The sequence below is a fragment of the Thermobia domestica genome, chromosome 4 (genome assembly GCF_964235325.1).
Source record: "Thermobia domestica chromosome 4, izTheDome1.hap1.1, whole genome shotgun sequence".
Classification (NCBI taxonomy): Eukaryota; Metazoa; Arthropoda; class Insecta; order Zygentoma; family Lepismatidae; genus Thermobia; species Thermobia domestica.
The window spans coordinates 260,674,096-260,694,768 of NC_137457.1; the positions used below are offsets into that span (position 1 = coordinate 260,674,096).

At 36.1% G+C, this 20,673-nt stretch overlaps 1 protein-coding gene across 2 annotated transcripts in view; it reads right to left on the reverse strand.

The window, feature by feature from the left end:
• Positions 1-10,066: 10,066 nt before the first annotated feature.
• LOC145684031 (uncharacterized) overlaps positions 10,067-20,673 on the reverse strand; it is a 40,440-nt gene continuing 29,833 nt past the window's right edge. For both annotated transcript variants that reach the window (XM_081755847.1, XM_081755848.1), the window contains one exon: positions 10,067-14,865. In XM_081755847.1, coding sequence (XP_081611973.1) covers positions 14,628-14,865 — 238 coding nt within the window. In that variant the 3' untranslated portion in view covers positions 10,067-14,627. The remainder of the gene's footprint in view (positions 14,866-20,673) is intronic.

Here is a 20,673-nt window from a genome sequence, read left to right on the forward strand (position 1 = left end):
GAAGTAGTTGACTACTTTGAAAAAAAAAAGATAGTGGCTTATTTCTAACAAATTAGATCTAAAAAAAAATACTCTGAGTCCTTTCATTCCGAGAAGGCACTTCTTTCAATTTTGGGTCAAATCACTGAGACTTTTTCTGGAGAATCCAAATCTGCAATAAGAAATAGGGGTGCCCTTCTGGCAATTATAGTTGAAGGGCCCCCCACGAAGTGTTCATTAACAGAAAAGTAATGCTATCCTTGTAATTATTATATTGAATATATCAACTATTCGAATACTTTTTCCATGCATAATTTTAGAACTATTTTATTTTTTAGTTTTTGTTACAGCCTCTAATTAAACATACCAACATTAATACATTCATAGTGTAAATGTGTAAACCAATACACGTAATTTAATTAACGATATAAATTGTATCACTGAAATATATATATATATATATATATATATATATATATATATATATATATATATATATATATATATATATATATATATATACAGGGTGCGGAAAAAGTCCCGGAACGGTCCAATATCTCGTGGAATATACAGAACAGCAAAACAAAAATAGCACGTGTTAAATAGTTTTGAAAAAGCTATCGAATGATATCAAACGCAACCCCCTATCCCCGTCCTCTTCGGGGGTACAGGGGTAACTTTAAAATTTTAAATGAGAACCCCCACATCTTATTGCAGATTTGGATTTTCCAGAAAAAGTCTCAGTGATTTGATCCAAAATTGAAAGAAGTGCCTTCACGGATGGCACTTGAATCGACACACAAAAAAGGGGCGGCGAAACCTTATGCTCTTTAGTATCGTGCTCTGCGGTCATACGGTTAGCGTACTGAACTGCGAAATCAAAGGTCCTGAGTTCGATTCCCGACCAGAGTAACATTTTTGTCAATTTTTAATACCCAAATAATAAATTCTTTCCTTTTAACTTCGATAAAAATAATGTATTTGTCCATATTTATTAATTTGCATGAAAATACAAATAGCGACAAAAATGGTTTATTTTGTTGTAAATAACTCTATGAACTCTAACCCTAATAACCCTATTACTAAGAACTACTTCATAAAACTAGTTTGAAAAACAATTATTGAAATTTGCAAACTTCAAAAATACTAAATGAAGTTAAAATGTACGGAATTTATTAGGGGAAATGGAAGAAAAAGATTGCCTTGAACAAGGACCGAATTCAAAACCTCTAACTCCGCAATCCAATATGCTAACCATACGGACACAGAGCACAAGACTGACAATTCGCATTTTCCGTAACGTTTTGGTGCGCCGCCTTTTTTGTGTGTGTCGATTCAAGCGCCATCTGCATAAACACTGTTTTCAATTTGGGTCAAATCACTCTTACTTCTTCTGGAGAATCCAAATGTGCAATAGAAATAGGGGTTCCTATTTAAAATTTTAAAGTTATCCCCCGTATCCCCGTACGGGGGTGGGGATAGGGGATTGTGTTTGGTATCATTGGATAGCTTTTTCAAAACTATTTAACACGTGTTTTTTTGTTTTGCTTATCTTTATACTTCGCGAGATATTGGACCGTTCCGGGACTTTTTCCGCACCCTATATATATATATATATATATATATATATATATATATATATATTGTATTCTGGATTTACGAAACTTGGTACTGCACAAATACTTTTCGAGTCACTATATGTGTTCATCCTGAAGTGTGTGAGAAACGATTAGGAAAATGAAATTAAATCTTTTAGTTCTAGGTCTCACATTTATGCCTATTACGCTATAGATGACATCATCCAATGCCCTCGTAGTGGGAGTCTCCTGGTTTAACCCTCCCTTGAGCAAGGTACTATTGAAAAAGGAACATTTACTATATCAGATTATCTAAAAAGTACTGAGCCCAAGGATCTTATAAAGTAGAGGATCTGCCCTTACAACAAAATCTTGAAGCCATACGTCACAGTTTCGCCATCCCTACTCTGCCCACTCCGCCCATAGGATCGCAATGTTTTGAGCCAACAATCATGGCGGAAACTAAAGTAGCCAATCAGACGATGGCAGAAACGAGAGTAGCCAATCAGACGTGCCGATGCTCGGTTGTTTTTTGGCTTCATCGATTTAATAGGATGAAGATACATATGGGCAGATTCTCTATTTATAACATCCTTCATTGAGCCTTTGTAGGTCAAAATTGAGCACACATTTATTGTCAAAAATAAATAAATAAATAAATAAATAAATAAATAAATAAATAAAATAAAATAAAATAAAATAAAATAAAAACAAATATGCATCTACAATTTATGTGTTCTGGCTTATTCTGATCAATCTTTTTTTTTGGGGGGGGGGGGACGGTGCAACCGTTTTTCTGGACATGAGCACTTTAAATTTTGCTTACGCACATTTCTTGATATTCCCCACTTCGCTACTAAGTTTGGTCAATAAACCAGTGATTGGCACATGTTCCTCACGTTGAAAGAACATTGGGGTGAATGCACTTCAGCAACGACAACAAGATGAAAAATGAGGTTCGAGGCTTCCTCAAACACATGGTGGCGAGTTGATATGACATGACTATACAAAAACTTCCTCAGTGCCTTGCGAAAATGCATCGACCGAAATGACCATTGCGTAGAAAAATACATACTGTACAGGCTTTAAAATAACGTAAACATTATTTGGAAATAAACTTATCTTTGTATTTCTAAAATAAATATTTTACAATCGTAAAAAAATGAAATGAAATCTTTAAGTTTTACGTCCCACGATTATGCCGGTTAGGCTAAAGAGACGGTGATGATGAGAGATGAATGAAATGGTGGAATGAAGAAAGTGGGAGGAAACGGGAGAACCCCTTAACGGGAGTACGGTGTTTGACCACCACAAAATCCACACGGCGCGAGCTGGAATCGAACTAGGGACCCAAGCACCAGAGGTGAACGCTCTATCACTGAGCCACCGCACCCCCCAAGATAACAATCGTATATAAAATAAACATTTTCGCTATCTCTTACCGGTATTGCACTGGTATCTTATGACAGACAGACGGATGGATTTTTCATAGTGTAGTTTGAGAATGGAAAAAGCATTGCTGTCCTTTCTAGTCACCTAATTACCAAGTTTATGCTAGCTATTTTTTAATCTAATATATAAAATTGAAAATGACTGCGTTTATGACTTTGTCTCTTGAACCAGCCGACCGATCTCGGTCAAATTTTCTACATATGAGATTCGGACCTTTTTTTTATTACTTCACTTTGATGGTGCAACTTGGTGTGTGTGTGTGTGTGTGTGTGTGTGTGTGTGTGTGTGTGTGTGTGTGTGTGTGTGTTTCGAACAAGAAGATAATTCATTTAGTATGATATGTACTGGTACTTAGAACATTATAATTGAGAGTTTATTTGTTCATTTTAATGCCATGAATCCAAAACTCTTCAGGTGGAAAAGACCTCGTTACATCATTCACTTATGCAGAACATGTACTTCTTTCGATTTTGAATTATGGGCAATGCTTCTGTTTAATTACCAAATTGCATTGGATTCGATGACCTGCTAGCAGAGCTACTGTCACTGATTAAAGTGTAGAATTAGTTTTTTTTAAATTTTAATTGTATTAATGTGTTCCTAGTACGTATATAGATCGCTACCCATAATATTTTAAAACGGTATCCCCTTCATTGTTTTACATAACTAATATAAGAGTGCTCAATAGGTCACTTGAAAAAATTACACTACATTTGATAAGGTCACCAGAATTACAGCCACGGATTTTCATGTATTCTACCACGATTATTGCACGGAGAAAAATGCATAATCCAGTCGGCATGTAAATGTTTTTACCAGGTTACGCGCGTCACCACATTAAGTAATGTTGTTTCATCAGTAGTACGATCTACACCACCGTCCAGCGAAAATTTTGTATTGTGGGACCACCATTTCAAATCTAGAATTAACGCCATACCCATTCCGACGGTGGTAACTTAGGTATATAATGTTGTTACTACCTTCCTACGACTGTCCCCTCTTGGTTCTTTCTAAGTGTGTGACTCACTACCTTACAAGAGTAATAGTTTTTAACACAAAATCAATCATGTGAATAAAATTATCCAATCACAGCGAGTCTAGTTCGACGCCGAACTCCAGACTTGGCATGGTTTTCCCACCTGCTGTACTTTTATACATGAAATTACATTACTTAAGAAGCGCACGCGCGTAAATACGATGTGTCCACATGGAAATCCTAGTCCTTTTTTTCTCAGTATGCTATTTTAATTTATCGATTTGTCGTGATTTATAATTTGATATCAAAATCCTACATGTTCCTTAAAGGAAAGCAAAATTAATGGAATCGCTATGTATCTTTATTGCACGACTAAGTATTTTTCATTAATTTTCTAGTTCAGTGTTTCTCAACCGTTGTGTCGCGAAAACATGTCAGGTGCGACGTGAGATTTTTAATGTCCTCTAAGATTTTCCACAAAGAAATCTTTAGAAGAAAATAAAATAAAAATTTATCGTCAATCGACTTGATTTCACACTTTGTGTCCCATAGTCGTTTCATAATAATAAAAAAAAGTATTGTATGTATTTTTATGTGTTTCTTTGTTGGATCTAGGAAAAAAATCACATGCAAGGGTGTCGCGAAATTTTGAAACGTACTTTGGTGTGACCCAAAGGAAAACTAAGGTTGAGAAACCCTATTCTAGTTAATATAATGGAATAAAGTAGTTATTTATTCTTTCGTTGTTACTCTTCACAAAAAAATGTACGATGACCGTGGGTTCATTGGATCCAGTCGGTACTAAATGATATAAAAATTTCTGGAGTTAAGGTTAATGAGGGATTGTTATAGTTAGAGAAGTATTGTGTGAAGTGTACAGTAAAAAGAAAACTACTATTTGTCACTAGCAACTCTGACTTTTTCTTGTTTTCTAGACCGAAGACAACTTCTAAAATTGTTATGGTTTCTGTTGGCTGATACAGGATATGATTTATTCACTGGTTCATTTTATTTCTATGGTAATGAATTTTTCATTTTTTTTTTAAATAGTGGAGTTAGTTAATTAGGAATGAAACACACTGAATACAGGGTGTTTCAAAACAACACCGACAACGTTTGGGAGGTGATTCCTCACCCAAGATCACACGAAAAGTATAGATCAACCTGGGTGCAAAAATCCTTCCTTTCGGAGTTATAGGCTGCCGAAAACATGAAAAAATAAACTTTAAAGGTCCATAGCTCCAATACTTTGGAACCTACCGTAGTCAGGCCAATGCTTTATTTAGGAACTAATATGTGCCCTATCCAAATATCCATGTTTCAGAATTCTACGGTATTTCTGCAACAATTTTTATAGAGGTAGTTGCTGAGTACCTCAAATTATGAGCCCGTATCCAAACTTCCTCTATAAAAATTGTCGCGTGAGTACCTAAAACATGGATTTTTGGATAGGGCATATATATTATTTCCTTAGTGAAGTCTTGACCCGACTACGGTAGGTCCCATAGTTTCGGAATTATGGGCCTTTAAAGTTCATTTTTGTATGTTTTCGGCAGCCTATAACTCCGTAAGGAAGCATTTGTGCACCCAGGTTAATCTATACTTTTCGTCTTATCTTGGTGTCAGGTCAGGAATCACCTCCTAAACGTTGTCGGTGTTGTTTTGTAAACACCCTGTATAAAATGTATGTACATTTTCAGTCAGCTAGTAAGATGATCAAAGCGGGAATTTTTTTCCAACCTACGTAACATAGAAAGAAATAAGTTAAAAGAAAAAAATAAAAACAAGAAGGCTTTTACACCCATTGTAGAAATATCCGAGGAATGTAACTGCTCCGTTATATTTTCAGATAAAAGAAGATCGAAACCACCCCCTTCAAAAGATTTTCGTAACGGGATCTCATATTACCTCACGGAAGTTCAAGGGTAGTCGCTGCTCCAGGTGTTTTCACCTCTTAAGGGTTGTTTGGACAAAGAATCAAGAAGGAGAAAAATTAGTTGGAGGGGAAAGCATGCCAAAGAAAAGAAGTTCTGTTATATATGAAATAGTAATTCTTTTTCCTACGTCTGATTTTATGTAATTCTATTGGATTTTTCATGAAACAATAATTCCCTTTCGACGCAAGTGGGAAACATCCTATTTCTCCATAGTTTTTTTTTTTTTTTTTTTTTTTTTTTTTTTTTAAGTCCGCCAGAGGAAACGCTTAAATGATACATTTAATATAAGATCTGGACAACTTCCTCCTAAATAATCCTTCTCTCAGTTTTTCCATCAATAATGTTCCCAGTACAAGACGACGTCGGGAGAAGCAAAACTGATCAGTGGCAGAGTGCTCACCTTTGGTGCTAGGGTATTTGGTTCGATTCTTTGGCAACATGAATATATAAAAAAATGAAATGAAATCTTTGAGTTTTACGTCCTACGGTTATGCCGGTTAGGCTAAAGGAGACGGTGATGATGAGTAATGAATGAAATGGTGGAATGAAGAAAGTGGGAGGAAACGGGAGAACCCCGAGAAAACCCACGCACACGGTGTTTGTCCACCACAAAGTTCACTTGGCGGGGACTGGAACATGAATATATAGTTGGTCAGTGATGGATTGATGTTTAACGTCCTTCTCAGCACCGAGACTATACGAAACGTGGAGTTAGAACTTAACTTGGGATTCGAACCACATGAGCTCCCACCGGGAATTGAACTTCGGTCTCCGAGCAAAAGACAAGTATGCTAACCATGCTGGACCAAAATGGAGCTCTATCTGAATTTATGGTAGGCAACATAGAGTCTATGGGTTTTCTAAAGTTTCTTCCATTTCCTCCTGCATTGGCGATCAGCCAAGTCTTCTATAATTAGTATATTTACGTCTACTACAATTCGTTCTAATTGATCTCAAGGACATAATCATAGGGCCTAAATAAAGATTTATTTTCATTTTCATGTGAAATAGGTCCTTTTGGCTGCAACTTGAAAGCAAAAAAAAAAAAAAAAAATCAATTAATACACTATGATCGAGGAACATGTTACCGTGACATGTTTCGTGTTCGTCAGTTGTATTATTTTCACGACGCAAATCCTTGTCAGTACGTTCAAAACGTACTAAATTTAGCTACACTGATTGTGAGGTTACCAGAGAAGTCGAACATGAACTTGAGGAAAACAGAAAATAAACTTGGGAACAATTATGATACGAAATCAAAATTGATTATGTATGTTATAGATTTTTCACTGCAGAGCGTCTGCGTGATAAAAAGAACGCTATTCATCTCAATTTAATTCCTTAAGCTGAATATTGGGAAATTATTTACATGTAGCTATTATTGAGTAAGCTAACAAAGCACGAAGTTCAGGGATGTCTTCAACCAAGGATACATTTTTGTTAATAGACAGGATTTGAGATATTATTTTACAGTACATCGTCACAAAAAACAACGCAGTCAGGATTGTAACTTTGTGATGGCATGTTGCGATTATCGGAAATGAGCTTAAACATAGGCACACGTTGCTTTATTCTCTTACGAAAACAATTCCTCAGGAAATTACGAACATCAATCATAATATGTTTCCTAATACAGTAAAACTTTATTGACTTTCTGCTGAATTAATATAATTTATTACATTCGTTCTTTTACCGCAGATGACTAAAGTATCAATGATCTTTCAACCCTCCCTCACAGTTACATTATGATATTACAGTTAAGCATGCCGTCAAGGTTTTGATAATCTCAGTCGTTGTTAAGTAAATAATTCTGCGAAGTGGATACATATGAATGTAAAGCACGAAGGTTGACAGACTGTCTATTGTACCTGGTGACATATTATTAGGGATGGCCACAAAGATCCGGGTCCGGCGGAACCGATTCCACGAGGAACCGGTTCTCGGAGATCCGGTTTTCAGAACCGAATCTTAGGAACCGGCTCCGGACCTGGATCCGAAAACCCGGTTCCAGAACCGGATCTTAGGAACCGGTTCCACACTTGGATCCGAAAACCCTGTTTTAGAACCGGATCTTAGGAACCGGTTCCACACTTGGATCCGAAAACCCGGTTCCAGACCTGGATCCGAAAAACCGGTTCCGGAACTGGATCTTCTAGAACCGGATCCGTTCAGACCCGAAAACCGGTTCCACCAGGAACCGGTTCTGGCCATCCCTTGTTATTATAATAGTCAACAATTGAGTTCTCAGCAAATGTGCCACAATAATGCAAATGTGCAAATAATAATGAAATTAACAGTATTTCAATTAACCAGGAAACATACGTATTATATTGTACAGCCAGCAACAAAAGTTCTTTCCATTTGATAGAGTTAGTTTCGTAAAGAGCTTCAGAATGGAAGGACAATTTGAGTACAGTTTTCAGTAAATAAGAAAGAATGTAATTTTCTATATATTCCAGCCATATAGCCTAACCGTTATTCTCAAACTAAATTTTATCCAAGTATTGGCTTTACAAGTATTTTGCACTTTGAAGTTTATGACTCGAATCGTATAACTGTGGAACAGTGCATACATTTTGAAAAAGAAAATAATCACAAAGACATAAAAATGGTTTTATACTCCACAAATAGAAGTGTATTCTTAGCCTACTGCAATATCTTTAGGGGGCACGTTGCTACAGAAGTCGAGCGCTTACTTTAAGTTGCGACGGATCCCAGGTTCTAGCCCAGGCCATGAGAGTTTATAGTAGACAACATCGTTTCGATTTAAGATTCTCTCGTTTCCTTCCCCCACATGATCATTCTACCAATTATTTCTGAATCATTCCCTTTCATTAGTGGCCCGTCTCTTTTAGCCTAGAGAGAATAAGCATGGGACATTATACCAGAAATTTTATTTCATGCAATTTTCAATATATTTCTTCTGGCTCTGAGGTTATATAGGGTCAGGATATCATATTTTAACGTTATCCTATCAGATATTTTATCTTTTACTCCTTAATTAAAATAGCTTCCATATTATTCATTTATTCTGGGTCATCTTTAAAAATCCTGCCATAACCGAGAATCGAATCTGAAGCTATCTGAGGACGTCAGCATCAGCGAATAGGAAACGGGTAAATAATTGGCAATTAAAGTTAGCACATACATTTTTTTACAAGATTTTACAATAACAAGAATTTACCACTATGTAAATTAGTGTTAAATTATCACACCAGCGTAGCATAAAGAATACTACTGCAGTTGATATCAGGATATATTGTACCTAGGTAATATTGCTTGATTGCTTTATTCTAATATTAATCATTGCTATCTTTTAAAGAAAAACAACAGTATTTGCTTCTGTTGTGCTGGATAGTAATTTAACAGCGATATTGTAGTGAAAGGAATGTGCAATAGCTGACATTACACGTTAAAAAAATAGTGTTTTGTTTTGGTATTAGACTCTTCTTTGGAGGTGCCCATTGCACCGGTTCTCCCCGACAAAATTTGGTTCTAATATAATTTTATTTCTAGGTAGTTAGATTATGGTAAATTTTTATGGCGCATCTAGTGACATTCTGGTGAATTTTGTACGTGATAAGTGAGAAATTTTCATACATTGGCAACATTGCTGTAATAACTTGATGATACAACCACGAATATGTTTCGAATTACGGTAAAGACATGCCGAAGATACCTCGCAGTCGAAGTTGAGGTTTAACTCGCGGTCACTACCTCGATGTCTAGGTCGCGATAGAAGAAGGGAGCACATAGCGTAGATGTCGCGTCCTCGCTGTAATTTTTCAGTTTGAGGAGAAACACTGCTACGACGAGTGTGACAATATTCAGTCATCGAGACAGCAACCGCAACCTAAACCTCGACCGCGAGACATCTTCGGCATGTTTTTATTCATACAGTTGCGTCATTTGCACTTATAAGGGAGACAATCGCCCCACTATGTTTGAGAAATATATGATTAATCAATGATTATCATACTATAATATAATAATGAAAATTGTGAACTTCTCTTATATTACAGTTCGCTCTCTCCCCCACACACCGAGCAAGTCCTGAAATGATGCTACTTTCTTAACTACAAACAAAACAAAAATTTAAGAAATGAACACGGTTTATTATTGAATAAATATAATGACTACGGGCAATGATGTAAGATCCATTTCTTTAAGTTTCTGTGGACATTCTCCTTAAAAAAAAAAATAAAAAAAAAAAGTCACAACAAAGTTGAAACAAAGTATTAAAGATCGCCGCATTAAAGTGAAACTGCATCACTGTATATTGCTGGTTGGCCAATCTTTTACTTTAAGCGAGATGTTTTTGTTACGTTAGAGTGCACTCGTTTGTATTGTAATCACAAAATACGACAAACAAGCGTTAAGTAATCATGGTAGGCGACAACATTAATTATATATATAAAAGAATAATGACACATTTACACATCATAATTTAAATAATTAAAAAAAATAATTTCCTTGTATTTGTTCGTATAATAAAGAAAACAATATATTTATATTAAATAGTTTCCAAAACTGATTTTTTTTTAAAAAAAAAAGAAAGATAAATGCTCATATATAAAATACACTATTATATTTTTAATAACAATAATAATAATAATAACAATATAAACATAATACAAGATACAAAATAGCCATTTAAATAAAACTCAAGCGGATATCACAGACTTGTACAAATGAAACAGTATTTCGTTAACATTATGATTATGTCTTTTCGATAATAATTACTATTTACTATTGTTTGTTTTACAAAAGTTAGGCCTATATTAACAAACTTACTACCGGTACAATCTGTTCTGGACCCATTTTCTTTTTTTAAATGTATATACAATTTAGTAGAAGTCTGTGGATGGAGACCTTGGTAAACAATTCCCATAAGAAGTCATAAATAAAATCATGTTGTTTTTTTTTTTTTATTATTATACAATGCTCAGCTATAGTGAAAGACAATGTTTTCAAGTAGAACATTTCGGTTTTTGTATGGTTTTAATATTGTGCTGGTAGTCTAACATTTTTCTGCTGTAGTTTGTTCAATTAAAAATGAAACAAAAGAAAAACTATTTTTAGTTTTGTGTTGATTTTTTGTACATTAAATGAGGCGTTCAGAATCCAAATCGATTCTCTCTCTTTTTTTTCTTCTTTTCTTTCTGTTTAGTTTTATACATTTTTGACTTGAAAAGCTACATTCTTTTGAAAGGCAAAATCGATTAACTCTATAGTTTAACAGTTTGCCACTAGAATGCGTAAACGTCCTGATTACTCTCTAAATACATTTGGCCTAATGCAGAGTCGTTTTGAAGTATGATTAGCGTCATACTAAAGGCCTGATTACTGCAAGATATATACGTTAGTCGAACTCTTTAGTATGGCACTAGTCGCGCGTCAGAACGACTCTGCATAAGGCCCATTGTAACTAAGTTGCTTAAATGTTTACTACTGAAAAATCTAATTTGATGGAATTAATCGGTTTGGCATATGAATGGCTCAAATATCCTCCAGAGAATGTTATTACCTTTAGGTGTAAGAACAATATTTTATTTCCTGAACAATATGTATAAAACCTTTATATAAAAGACTTACGGAATCTCGGTTTAAAATGATTCGAAGTTGAAACCCAACAAAAAATACAGGGCTACCATAAATGATTCATTCATTTTTGAAAAGGCTATATTTTCAAAAGTAGTACACGTAGACACACATGAAAGATAATGGAAAGAACTACAAACTTACTAAGTTTATTCGCCGTCTACAAATGTTTTCAAGTTTTTTTCCCCTTCTGTAAAATTATTGCAATGATTTTGAAATAGAATATCTCAACTCATACACCACCTACATAGCTGTAACATTTCAAGACCAAAGAGCCAAATTGTTATCGCATATAAATTAAGAGCTTTTACCAACGTAATTAACACCTCAAAGACAGGAGAAAATATATACAGCCTTTCCTGACCCCTAAATTTTTCCATACACTTAACAAATAAGAATAACTTTGATACTCAGTGTATAAAGTAGATTATTTCGTGCTATTACTTCTGGTTGATTTTAAATATACATATGGCATCATTCGTTAAATATTTTTACTGCTTTCCGAAATCTGAAGAAATATATATATATAAACTAGAACTAAAAAGAAAAATAACTGAATGTCATCTTCATAAGGTATTTAGTGTAACTCGTGGAGTAAATTAGTAACAGTGAAATCTCGAAAGTTTATCAACCCTTTTTAACTTGGCCACTTCTTAAGTTGGTAGAGTTAATAAGTTTTTGACAATTGTGACATTACACACGGTTTTATATTACTCTATAAATTGGTCTCACTTGTATATTTTCGTCATCTTCCTTTGGAAGCTAGGGTGGTGATCACCTTTACAAGATTTTTCAATATATAGGTTACCATAGGTTATGCTTTGTATATCATCAAAAAGTTCCCAAAATGGAACGGCTTCTCTTAAGAGAAGCTGTAGGATAATAATATAGCTGGAAATTGTAATGATCTGGTAATGATCAGTTTCCAGAAGACCACGCAACGTTAAATGTCATCTTGAAATTATTTACTTATTTCCAGACCATGTTTATTTATCTGTTCATTTATTTATTATTTTTGAAACAAAGAATTCGCTGTTGTTTCAAATGTTTTTAACCCTTTAACTTTCAAACATTGACAGAAATATGTACGAAACAAGATTTGAAAATTTGATAGATCCTCGCAAACCTAACATGAATTAGTTTATCTTTTACAAGTGCTTATCACCCTACCACACCAGCATAAAACTTCCGAACTGTTCGTGGTTTGAGAGGTTTCGGTCAAATAGTGTGTCCCATGATAAAAGCATGGTGTACTCAGTGTACACCATGCAAGTGGAGGGGTGAAATACAATTTTAAGAAGAGGATTACGCAAATCACAATTAGCTAAACAAAACACTTTGATATACAGAAGATATATAACGTGGGAGTGACAATGTTTCCTTGGACAGTGAAATGCACAATTCAGTTTTGTGATAGAAGTATCGGCACCGGCGGAGTTATTCTGATAGGAGACTGACTATACTACATTTCAGCCGAAATGACATTTAGCGTCAACCAATGAATTCGTGATATGCTATTGCCAAATCTCTGGTAAGAAAATTGCGTATAGTAGGTGAATATTGAGTAAAGTTCTCTTCTCACTAACAACATACAACGTATCGATCAAATTTGACTATCACATCACAGAACGTTGGCAACGTTGCTGTTAGTGGATTGGTGAACTTCAGACCACTCATCAATATCAAAACGTCAATTCGGCTGCCGCACACAATAATAAAAATAATCTATCTACCTTTCTTGTTCGTTAGTTCTCTTTCTTTATTTTCTTTTCTCGTTCAATCAATTCTTTTCTTTTTCTTTCTCTTCTCGTAATGCAATCTTCTTTACGGCCCTCGCTGTTAGTCCGGGTTGAATTCTTGGTGAGAGAGCGTTCAACACATTATGGTGGATCGAATTCCATCTAATCTGTAGGTTCATGTTCCATATAGCCTTGGTGCTGGAAAGGGGCATTAGAATTCAACGAATTGGAACTTTCTTACGCCGATATAACTGATTTCAGATTCTTCATAAATAAAACAAATTCCGAATTCAGAAAGTTAAACCTTCTTTATGGCAAGCGATTTATAGCAGTATATGTTGAGGATAGATTCACTCACACTTTTTGAAAACGAAATTTCGTCTCCCCTATGCTCCCTCCAAAAACGGTCTTTTAGATGATTATAATTTCTCAAGTCGGCGATTTTTTAGGTATCAGGAATTCTAAGAGGATTAGATCTATTTTATTAGCAAGATGGACCAACCCTTCATTTAGCCCATATTGCACAGACACGCCCCTTGGATGTCAGTCCCGTGTAAGGGGAATAGTAATGTATTGATGGAACATCCACGTATCAAAATGTCCAATTATGTCCCAGAAATGGGAGTTTCTGAAAGATTCCTATACCGTAGTACGAGATTGTAACAGCAGTGTCGTTTCATATTTGGCCATAAGAGTTTCACGGGTTTTGTTGATATATTAATATACAATTTATCAAAAGCCATGGATTTCTTAAACTTAGGGAGAAATTTCTCTCCAAACGCCACGGGCAAATATGGTACTAGTAAGACCTCTATGAAGTCCCGTTGACCTGTTGTCTTACGTGGAGGTGAAGGGTTCAACATATTATTTCACAACGAGGGCATTAACGTGCTTGTCCTGCAAATAGTAAACTTCTACATGTATTGAAACAATACTATTATTGACCTACAGTTCTGCTTTTCAGATAGCCTATATTTATTACGATGATTAAGGTTGTACACAAAAATATTGCTTCAGTTCGTACACTAGAAATGATTTACTGTCATTAATCTTATTCTATAATCATTAGTGCCATCTATACGGTGCTTCTATCAAGTACGCAAATTGTGGATTTCGCAGTCCAAATAGGTCTTGTTTCTCTGGTAAGAACTGTGTTTGCAGTAGCCTACAATTTACTACTACTACTATTACTACTACTACTACTACTACTACTACTACTACTAATAATAATAATAATAATAATAATAATAATAATAATAATAATAATAATATATATTAATCAATTTTATAACTTATTTCTTTTGTATAATTTTAGTAAGACCATTTTGGGAACTTCGTGATATTTTGTCGTAGTATGCAATCCTTTCTAACTATGATGACTGTTTATATTTTTGATTATGGTCCCCATTAAAGGTTCTCTTACTAAAGGTCGCTTCGTTTGTAATGAATCATCTTCGGTCATGTTGATCCCTTCAGGAGGTGGCGGTGGACTGGACGATGTTCCGAAAAGAGTCTCAAGTTTCGAATTTGGACAGTCCAAGAATAAAGCTCCACAATCCTTGGTCCCTCTGTGCTCCTTCCGTCTATACCTAGACAGGCTGGGTCTTCAAGAAAGCAAGAAAAAAATATTTATAGTGCGTAACTCTTTTAAAGACTAAGCTGGCATTGTAATCGAATACAGGGTTTGTTTGGAAAGTAGTAGGACTGATTTTTAAAAAAATGTATTCACAATTTTGACATATAATCTTAATAGTTTTCAAAATATGCCTCTTCTGTATCAACACAGCGTTTCCAGTGACTCTGCCAATCGCTGAAGGTTCCTGGAACGCAGAAACTGGGATGCTCTTCATCTCCCTCATTACGACCTCTTGAATGACCTGAACTGAGCCGTGGTGCCGTCCTTTTATGACTATTTTCAGTAGGGGGAACAGGAAGAAGTATGCAGGAGCAATATCTGGGTTGTGGGGTGGCTGAGGAAACTGTGTGATGCCATGTTTGGTCAGGGAATCCATGACAGCAAAGGCGGTGTGGCTCGGCGCATTCTCGTGATGAATCTTCCATGATACAGCGATTGCTAGACGGACGCGAGCGACTCGTTTTCTGAGTTTCTTCTTTTCTCCATTTGCGGTGAAAGTTCAAAAGATTTCTCACTTTCATTAAGTTTTGGCCACATTTTGGCTTTGAAGGGCGTCCTGACCGTTGCTCATCTTCAACTTGTTCTCTCCCCTTCCGAAACAATTTATGCCACACAAAAACACTTGATCGACCCATGAAATAATTCCCATAAGCTGTCTTGATCATGTCATGAGCCTTACTCGCAGTTTTATCCAATGTGACGCAAAACTTCATAGCGTAACGCTGCTGTAACACACAGTTCATTGTAGAGATGACATGGTACCTTGAAAGGGGTTTTTCGTTAAACTCGGTCTACACTACGTGAAGGCTTCGAGACGACTTGTGACTGGTGCGCTGGCAACTAAGGCTCACAACCAGCGCAGTAACATCACCCTCGTTCATCACGTTTTGGCGGGAAAAATTCAGTCCTACTACTTTTCAGACAAACTCTGTACATATGAATTGCTTGGATACCAAATAGTGTAACTCCAAAATTGAACTTTTTCAGGAGAGAATTTTGCAGTTCAATATCTCACGAAAAATTCATATTTCTTTTATGGTTGCAACAAAAAACATAATAATTATGAAGTTTATGCTGATAGTGAATAACATTCTCTTGATGTGATTTACGTGAAATGTTATAAATTTAAAGTTCTTTTCTGTAAAATTTCAACTTTAGAGTTAACCCACTTGATATTCAAACAGTTCCTATAAAGGATTGGTTTGGATAAGGACTTACGTAACATTTCTATGAAAATACGTTTTATTGCACAAATAACTGTGTTCGGATATGAACTCATGTCCGCACAAAGCTTATCCAAGTCTTTGACACAATGAGGATAAGCACATATCTATATGAACCAAGTAAAAGAACAAAACCTGTCTAAAAATGGAACAAAACTAAAAGGTGGAAACTTTACTTGTAAAATGTCAAATTTGCTACATAAGCCATTATCCAAATCCACTTTTCACATGTTCAAGCCATAGTAAAATGCATATTTCTAAGTACAAATGGCGTGTAATAAGTTTCGCACAGATGGTTATAGCATTTTTATTAGTTGCAATATAATGATGAAATTTTAGGTGAACATACTATGATCCTTTGGCTTCAAAATGGTAAAAAGTGTTGTTTCTCATTGTTTACAGGTAAACCATAATAGACACTGAAGTAGACATCAGTACCCGACAACGGTACTGGAATTCCTTTTCAAAACCGGTGATAAGACAAACACATCAATTCATAGGAAGCTACTTCTGGTTTGTGGGAATCACACATTAGACCGCGCTAGTATCCAACGTTGATTGCACCGCTCTTTAAAAAATCTAGAATTTCCAGATCAAGCCAGGAAAGTATGGTCTCCTTTTTCTGGGATCAGTGCGGTGTTATTTTCATAGACTTCTTGTAACATGACTCCAAAATTAACAAGAAGCGTTATTGTTTGTCACTGGATAAGATACGGCGTACTCTCCAAACAGAGAGACTGAAGCAGCAAGGTAAGGTAATCGAACTCCATCATGACAACGCCAAGCCTCACATAACCAGGATGACCCAGAAAGGAAATCATGAAAATGGGATGGGAAGTCGTTCCTCAACCTTTCTATAGTCCAGACATGGCACCTTCGGATTTCTTCCTGTTTGGTCGTCTGAAGGGCCACTTATGAATAAAAGCATTCGACAGTGATAAGGCCCGTATTCTTATGTGAAGCAACGGTGAAAAAGACAACTACCTGAATTTTACCTAAGTCCATTCAAGGCATGGAAAGTAAGATGCGTCACAGCAGATGGAGGCTATATTGAGTGACATGGTCTTGTAGCTAAAGAATCAAAATATATTTATCTAAAATTTCATTATCATATTGCAACTAATAACGATGTTATAGCTAACCATCTGTGCAAAATTTATTGAACGCCCCTTGTAGATCTTAATAATTATATTTCTTGAGAATAGACAAACTAACATATTTAGTATACAAGAAAACATATTTAATATTTTACTATTTCTGGTTCCTGGTTCGTTTCTAGGTTATGTGAATCTCTGGTAGACAACATCGTGTGTCTGGATTTTCTTTCATCCCACGTTATCATTCAACGAAATTATTTTATAATCATTCACTTGAATTAACAATTCGTCTCTTTTATATTTTCCCTCCATCTTCAGCTTACCATCCCTATGTCAAATGGTACTCAAGAAACTCAACATTTATTTTTTGTAATTTCAGTTAAGTTATAACTCGTATTCGATTCGATTCGTTCAATGGTGGGTTTCCACTCGCTGTCGACTTAAATGTTTAACCTTTTGTGTCCCAGTGGTTGCACCATGAAACAAACCTTATGAGTTTTGTTATCTGTTTCCCGCTGATCACACGCTGAAACCACGTTGCAGCACTAATTTTTGCTGTCATCTGCTGTACAGAAATGCAAGTAACTTTTTCCTAGGCCAATATGAGAAACGGAATTGTCTCTACCTAGACATACGGTACCCTAAAAATTTCATTTTCTTTTTAGAATAGTGTTTATGCATGGACCACGAAGGGTTAAATAAAGATGTGTGCAAAAGCATGTTTGAATTACATGTTAATGGCATCATCAAGCAATTGTTTTGCTGCACGTTTCTTAGCGCTGGAGTCAGAAATTTGCGTAAACTAATATTATAGCCATTAGTACTCTTGAAATAACTGTTAACTTTTTGTTAACTCCTTTAAAATCAGCGATGCACCATATCCATCACAGACAGAAGTTATCATATGACTGGTATTCATATATATGTAGACAGAAGTAGTATTTATGCAACCCTTCTTACATATAAAATTACAGTTACCATCTAGTATACAGATAAAAATATACTCTCTCTCTGTCTCCGCTACCCTCCCGCGCTCGCTTGCGGCCCCGCGTGGCGTAGTCGCTAACGCTCTCGCCTTTTATGCCAGCGGTCCTGGGTTCGGTTCCTGGTGAGGCACTTGGTCGAGCCACTGTAAAAGCTTTTTCAGTGAAGTTTTCCTGGGTTTTCCTCACTCACACCAGGCAAATGCCAGGATGGTATCTAACACACAGGTCCCAGGCCGCTTCCTTCCTTACCTTTCCGCGGGTAGTGTGATCGCCAAGAGACGTCATCCCCCGTGCATGACAGGCTAACATGGCCTTAAATCCTGAAAGCACAGAAATCTAATTCCCTAATCCCCCTCCCTCTCTCTCCCTATCCGTCAAAAGTCATACTCGCTTCCAAAATTGTTGTTCTAGGTCCTAGAACCTTCTATATCTTCATAGTACTATTAACCATATTTTAATTTAAACCTAGCAAATATATAGCCTAGGAGAATTACACATTTTCAGAATACCTTTTTTGCATATACCTAACCTTGAGGTTTCATTAAGGGCACCCAAATTAAAGAAAATACCTTTTTTAGAGAAAATTCCCAAATTTCTCTCGAATTTGTAGATTGTGATATACTGTGATTGTACACGTAAAAGGGAATATATGGGACTAGAAGAACGTGTATAAGATAGAAGGTGTAATTAAATTCATTGCTAAAAATTAAAATCAGGTCTAATTATTTTTTTTAATATGCATAACACTACTCTATAACAGTGGAATTTATTCAGAATGTATTAACAGCAGATAACGGACACACACTGTTTCTTAGAACTGATCTCATAGTTCACAAAATTGAGAACTATTCCTTAATACCCTCTACACTCAGACTCAAATTAGCGATATCGCATCCATTTTTAACATAGTAATTTTTCCCAAAGATGCGTTTTCAGGACTGATCTTCCGCAAATGTTAGATAATCTGGGTTAATTTCACTTTTGAAAATGGAACTGTTATTCTAGCATGTGACAATGCATTCCTCCCAAACTACATAGTTGCCTTTCGACGTACGACCTCGTGATCGGAAGTTAATTATTCCGTGAAAGCATAAGAAAATTTATGTGCATAGAGTAATGTACAGTGACAGGACAAGTGGAGGTGGAGATGGAAGATACCTTACCACGGAAAGAGAGACTTGTTCCGTCTTCCAAATGAGCGATTAGCACGTGCAATTGTGTTCGGGAGTGTACGTAGTACCTTAGCACGGAATTTTGAAAACTTGAGGTAGGCAGATTTGGGATTGGAAGTCCCCTGTGGAGACCCAGAAATAAGTTGATCTCTACCGGGTCGTGATTATACCATGGAATACGGCATCTAGCGATGCCTTCAGCTGCCAAATGGGAAATGTGCGCTTGCTTTAAAGCTGTAATTCTGCCACTGTAGATGCGGGTGGACACTCATTTGATAGGGAACTCCCTTTCTGCCAGTAGGTGTAGCTGGGAGATTGGTTTCAGCCTTTCGTGCAATGGGAGTATCTCATTATCCCCTTACGTCATCGATTTAAAGCGACCTCTCCTAGCGGGAGACCAGCAACTGAATTGGGTAGAGAGCTCACTACAGTTTGATGTGATCCAGTTAGTGATAGACTGGAAGAAAGATTTCAGAGTCCTTCGCATATCAGGTAAATCCTGATTATCCACCCTCACTGCCCAGTCATCTTTTTACAAATCGTTTGTCACTTAAAGAAGGTGTATGAAAGGTGGCACACCCACGGAACACCCCCTCCTCCTAAAAGTACGAAACTCATCTAACATTTGTAGATTCTTTTAAGAAAACTATACTTATTTCACATAAAATGATTGATGTAGGTTAGAGATTTAATTTTACGCCTCTTCTGTGCTCTTTCTTTTCCTATAAATATGATCTAGTTTCGTTATTGTTTTCTAAAAATAGAAGTGGTAGTAATTAGCAATTACTTGTCTTTTCGGGTGCAGAATTCGACAGGGTCAATGTTATATAGACGTATTGGACTCCCCCCCCCCGAAAGAAAAGAATACTATGGACAGTTCTCAGTAAACATTTTAGGGTGCGCATCTTGCGTATGATGCTGATCACGATATCGTCACACCAACAAGGAAAAAACCGTATGATACGCAAGGATCCTACAATTTCAGATATCGTGCACAAAATTCAGGTCATTCATGAATATCACTTAAAGTCAATGCGGTGCATAGCAAGAGAACTCAACATGTCAGATTCAACGGTCCACAAGATGGCTGCTGAAGATATCAGATACAGAGGTATGTTTTTAGAATAGGCCAATTTATGACACCACAGACAAAGGAAGGGCGCTTAGCAAAATCAAAGGAAGTGCTACTACAATTAAAGCATTCCAAAGAAATTAAACCTTTGATTTTCTTCTCCGATGAGAAGAATTTGTGCGAGAAAAGGAGTAGTGTTTATGAGGGAGACGATATTAAATAAACC